Source organism: Aptenodytes forsteri, unplaced genomic scaffold (genome assembly GCF_000699145.1).
Source record: "Aptenodytes forsteri isolate BGI_AS27 unplaced genomic scaffold, ASM69914v1 Scaffold98, whole genome shotgun sequence".
Classification (NCBI taxonomy): domain Eukaryota; kingdom Metazoa; phylum Chordata; class Aves; order Sphenisciformes; family Spheniscidae; genus Aptenodytes; species Aptenodytes forsteri.
Genome location: NW_008795130.1, coordinates 591666 through 596664, shown reverse-complemented (window position 1 = coordinate 596664; position 4999 = coordinate 591666). Strand labels below are relative to the sequence as shown.

General features: G+C 44.6%; 1 protein-coding gene across 1 annotated transcript in view; it reads right to left on the bottom strand.

The window, feature by feature from the left end:
• HSD17B4 (hydroxysteroid 17-beta dehydrogenase 4) overlaps positions 1-2084 on the bottom strand; it is a 77925-nt gene extending 75841 nt beyond the window's left edge. Inside the window, exon 1 of the mRNA XM_009278145.1 lies at positions 2036-2084. Within this exon, the coding sequence (XP_009276420.1) occupies positions 2036-2084 (49 nt within the window). The remainder of the gene's footprint in view (positions 1-2035) is intronic.
• Between the last annotated feature and the right edge of the window lie 2915 nt (positions 2085-4999).

The window sequence follows — 4999 nt, the reverse complement described above, 5'->3', positions numbered from 1 at the left end:
AGGCAGGGGAGGGGAGGGGAGGGGAGGGGAGGGGTGAGCGCCGACACTGCGCATGCGCCGACGCCGCCCTCTGGGAAACGTAGTCTGGACTGCAACGTTGGCCCCAGCGGCGCCGAACTGAGGGGAGGGAAGAGCGCGGCGCCGGCGCGGCGGAGGCGGGTCGGGTTGCAGCCCTGCCTGCTCCCTGTATTTCCATGCCTTTACAGGCAAGGCCAGCTGCTTGTGAAATACAGGGATTTTAACAGGCGAGCTCGTCTGTCCTGCTCCACAGCAGGCACATCTTCACAGGTGTCGTAAGAGGCCACGGCTGGGTAGGGTGGATTTCAAGACCAGGCTGCCTGAATGTAGACATCACGCCTCCGTTTAAAGTTAATCTTTATTTACTTCTTTTACATTAATCTTGTGTTATTTTTTGCTTTATTTACTATTTCCCAATCCAAGTCACTGCTTTCAACTGTTGCTTCCCTGGTTGTGGCAGTTCTTTAGACTGAACAATTAATGTGAAATATACTGCGGTTTTTTCCCCCCAGATGTTGGCTCTCCGTTTGTGGAAGGCCATACTGGCTGGCTGTGCCCAGGTGCTGGCAGGGGAGCTGCAGGGGCCTCTGTCAGGAGAGGCCAGGGCTGCCCTGTGCTGGACACAGCCAATTCCAGCTGGCTCCAGCAGACCCACTGCAGGGCATGGCTGAGCCTAGCAGCCAAGATGGCGGTGTCTCTGTGAGGACATATTTAAGAAAGTGTAAAAAACAGTGCAGGGCAGTTGTGGGAGACAAGAGTGAGACAACCATGAGAGAACCAACTCTGCAGACACCAAGGTCAGTGAAGGAGGGGGAGGAGGTGCTCCAGGAGCCAGAGCAGAGATTCCCCTACAGCCCATGGAGAAGACCATGGTGAGGGCAGGTTGCCCCCCTGCAGCCCATGGAGGCCTACAGTGGAGCAGGTTTGCTGGCAGGAGCTCTGACCCTCTGGGGGACCCATGCTGGAGCAGTCTTTTCCTGAAGGACTACCCAGTGGAGAGGACCGACGCTGGAGCAGTTGGTGAAAAACTGCAGCCTGTGGAAGTGACCCCACCGTGAAGCAGGGGAACAGCGTGAGGAGGAAAGAGTAGTAGAGATGATTGTATTTTGTGGAACCAGACAGTGGGCTAAGTAAGAATGAACATGCCTATTCATTATATCATTGCAGGCATGGCATAGTGTGAGACAGTGTCGTTCAGAATGTAATTCTATTGGAGTTTCATAGGGCCACTGCTCTGGATCTCAGCAGTAGATCTAGTTAGGATTTTCCAGTATTACCCATCCAACTCAGGTGATGACAAACTTTATCTCAACTATGGACAGGGATCTCATGGAGCTATTCCTTCTTACTTACTCTCCCAGCTGACGGAGCACCATAAGCCTGAGCCTCTGGGAGCTGTAAACTCCCTGCTTCTTTGCATTGTCTGTCTCAAATCTAGAAGGTGCTCAGGCAACAGAGGGTGGTGTAAGGAGTGCCCAGAATTCAGAGCAGCTGACTAGCTTATTTTGTTGGGGAAATCATCTACATACTCCCTCTGCACAGATGAACTTTTAATTCATGATTAACCTTTCTTGTAAAGTTTGGATTATTTCTGGAGCTAGTAGAAAGAAAATTGGTTTTGCTGCAGATTATCTCCTTGGCTGTTAGTGCTTTACTGTCTACACTAAAGAGAAGTGATAGCTACCCGAGTGATAGCTATTTGGAGACTTACAAACTATAAGAAATTAGTATTTCTGACCTCAAGTAGTCTGTAACGTTCACTCTTTAGAAGTATTAGGAATAGAGATGTATTGCCTGTGATTTTATTACAGTTTGAACGGAGAAATTGCATTGAATACCATAGTTGCAATTTACAGTTTGGGCACTAGAGGGAGCATTGTGCAACAGTAAAACTGACAAATATGTACATTTACAGATACCACAAGTAACGAAATTCTTATACGACGACCCTAAAAAGGGCTTACGCACAGATCGAGTCAAAGGGGCACTGCTTTTAATGCACACTGGGTTTACTTACCCAATAGATTCACTGGCGTGGTGGCATTCTTCTGGCTGCATAGGCACATTATGTGTATGCACTGTAAACTACAATAAAAATTGTTCTGGAGGCAGGTAAGGGAACGCAGGACAGATAAATAGTCTACAAAAAATCACGAGTTTTAAGTATGGGAAATATTGTTGAATGTACGCAGAAACATCCTTGCACTGGATGTGTGTTGTTCTGGCATCGTATTAATCAGCACAAAATACCCTCACAATTAATTACACTTCCAAAGTTTGCCTATTTCATTTGAATGCAGCTCAACAGAAGAGCAAATCTTCCAACAGTGAGAGGCCGGTGCAGTTGGCTGTGTATTGCAGAGAGAACATCGCTGGTCGTCATTTACCTGTACTACACTCGGCGGTAGGAGGAAGTTGTTCCCCGGGAGGGCAGAGCTGCGAGTTTGCGATTGGTCTTCCTAAGCAGGTAACAGGTTGAGCTCATAACCGTCTGTGAGCTTTGGTTCAGCCTCAACACTCAGTATTTTGTTTGTTTTTGGTACACTGCGGGATCAGGCTCCCACCTGGGAGAAGAGAGGTAAGCCTCCAGGACAAGAGCGGTGCTGGCTGCAGCGAGAGCCGCCTGGCTGACCCCGCAACACGACCGTGACACGCGGTGTACCTTTAAAGATACAGTGCACGGAAGAGAGCCTTGCACTGATGCGTTATGTACCCTTATTCGCTCCCACGCGTTTATTAGGGGGAGTTAGGGGCTTGTTTCTGTACTGTCCAGTAAGTTTAGGATGTAATTTTTTAGGGTAGGGAAATGTGTGCACACTAACCGCACGGATACCCAGCTTAGTCAAATGTGGATACACTTCTGGAAACATCTAGTTCAGACTGGAAATACTCACAGGAACAAATGTGGCCATCCTTACACCACCAAATTTATTTGCGTAATCCCTTACATAATCATATCTATCTAAAGCAGCGTAGTTCTGTGTGCATGGCTATAAATGAGTCCTGGGAGAACTTAGTTCATTTTTGGTGCTGGTTCTGGCCTCTTACGTGATCTTGAACAGGCCATTTCAGCTTTAGCCTTTCAGGTTCCATAGTCTTCCATGTCCTGTTTTTTTTAGATGATGGGGTATTCAAGGGAAGGACTCTACTCTTGAATTTGCCTGGAAGCCAGTGGTTACATGCCCCAAGTAAAATCAGACCCTTAGGGACTTCTATAGCATAACTTGTTCTTCAGGTAGCTAACAAACAGGCCTTGTTAACAAGTCAGGATCTTTTATAGCTTCCTCATTTTGGTGCATAGACTGGGATTAGAATCAGCAAAGAGCTCACACTTCAAAACAATAAATAAAACTGGAGTTTCCTCAACAGATTTTTTTCTGGAAAACACAACAGAAAGTGCACTGGAGTGAAAATATGTCACTTTTATATTTATGTTTTTAAAGTGAAACCTGTCTGTATTAAAAAGATCCAAAATACAAAGAACCACTCAGGATGGAACAGGGTTTGATGGGTTCCCTCAACAGTCGGAAGTGATTTGTTCCAAAAGTCATACAGCTATCAGAAAATACTTGCATCAGTCTGAAACAAGGTATAAGGGCAAAACACTACCACTGTTAACCAAAGCAGGGTGACGTTAGGTGGAGACTTGAATGGAGCAGGTGTCAAACTGAGTTTTGAATGAGTGAGCCATAGTAGGAGATTAATAGCAGGATATTCAGATTCCAAACTCGGCCAGACAGGGTTTAAAGTGGTTGAAACTCTAACAAAATAAGTGAGTCAAAAAGGAAGACCAAATCTACTTTATTTTGTTTCTTAGTGAGCAGTGTGAACTAACATATATTTATCATCAGCTCTTTTATTGACATAGCAGGCTTTTTACACCAGGAAAAATTTGCCAGAAACCCCAAGCAGTACCCTGTAATACTGAGTATAATAATGTTTTTTTCTGTTACGCTTCGATGCCTAGAGCACGTAAGTTCTTTTATAAACAGTGAATTTTCATGTTGTGTATTAAAACAAATTTGGTATATGTTCTAAAGTCATTCTTTCGTCTAACAGGTTAGATAATTGGGGGTTTTGTGGCTTTGTCTCTTTTATAAACTTGGGGTTGCATGTGTTGTGGATACTGTAGATGCCTAGAGCACGTAAGTTCTTTTATAAACAGTGAATTTTCATGTTGTGTATTAAAACAAATTTGGTATATGTTCTAAAGTCATTCTTTCGTCTAACAGGTTAGATAATTGGGGGTTTTGTGGCTTTGTCTCTTTTATAAACTTGGGGTTGCATGTGGGGTGGATACTGTAGAAGTCTTAACATGTTTTCTACTGTCTGTTGCTGTAGATGGTGAGCACCTTTGAACCTTTTATTCAGGGAGAATAAAAGAATTGACTGACTTGCTTTTACTCTTTTTTAATATTGCTAAAATATCTGTTTGGATGATAAGGCTTATTTTCAAGTACTTTATTTTCTTTCTAAATGGTTTTGCTCATGGAGATTTGTAGAGGCCTATTCACTGGGACCAAAGATTTCTCTACAAACGTGAGTGAAGGGGGCAACCCAATGTTTCTTGCCATGACCAACAACTAGATATTGAATCCATGTTAAACACTGTGGCACCCTTCACTGAACACTATAAAAGCATGGCCTATAATGGATGGTATCTCCCCACAGCCTTAGTGCTGTAGAAGTCCCCGGGGTATTGAAGATAGATGTTTCCTGCTGTGACCGAAGAGGCCTCACTTGCAGCCAGGTCATCGTCCCCATTTCCTCTCTCTCTCTGCAGCCATCCTCTGGCTGCCAGTGCAGAGAGGTCATTGAGAGGTCTCAGCCCTGAGCTGGTCACAAATGTTCATCTCATAAACCAACTGTATGGCCCAGTGCACCCTACTAATTACTCTCTCAGTAAAAGTGGAGAGAAAACTACTTATTTTGATTAGGTATACAATTTTATGTGATAGAAACCCCTGCTGAGGAATTACTC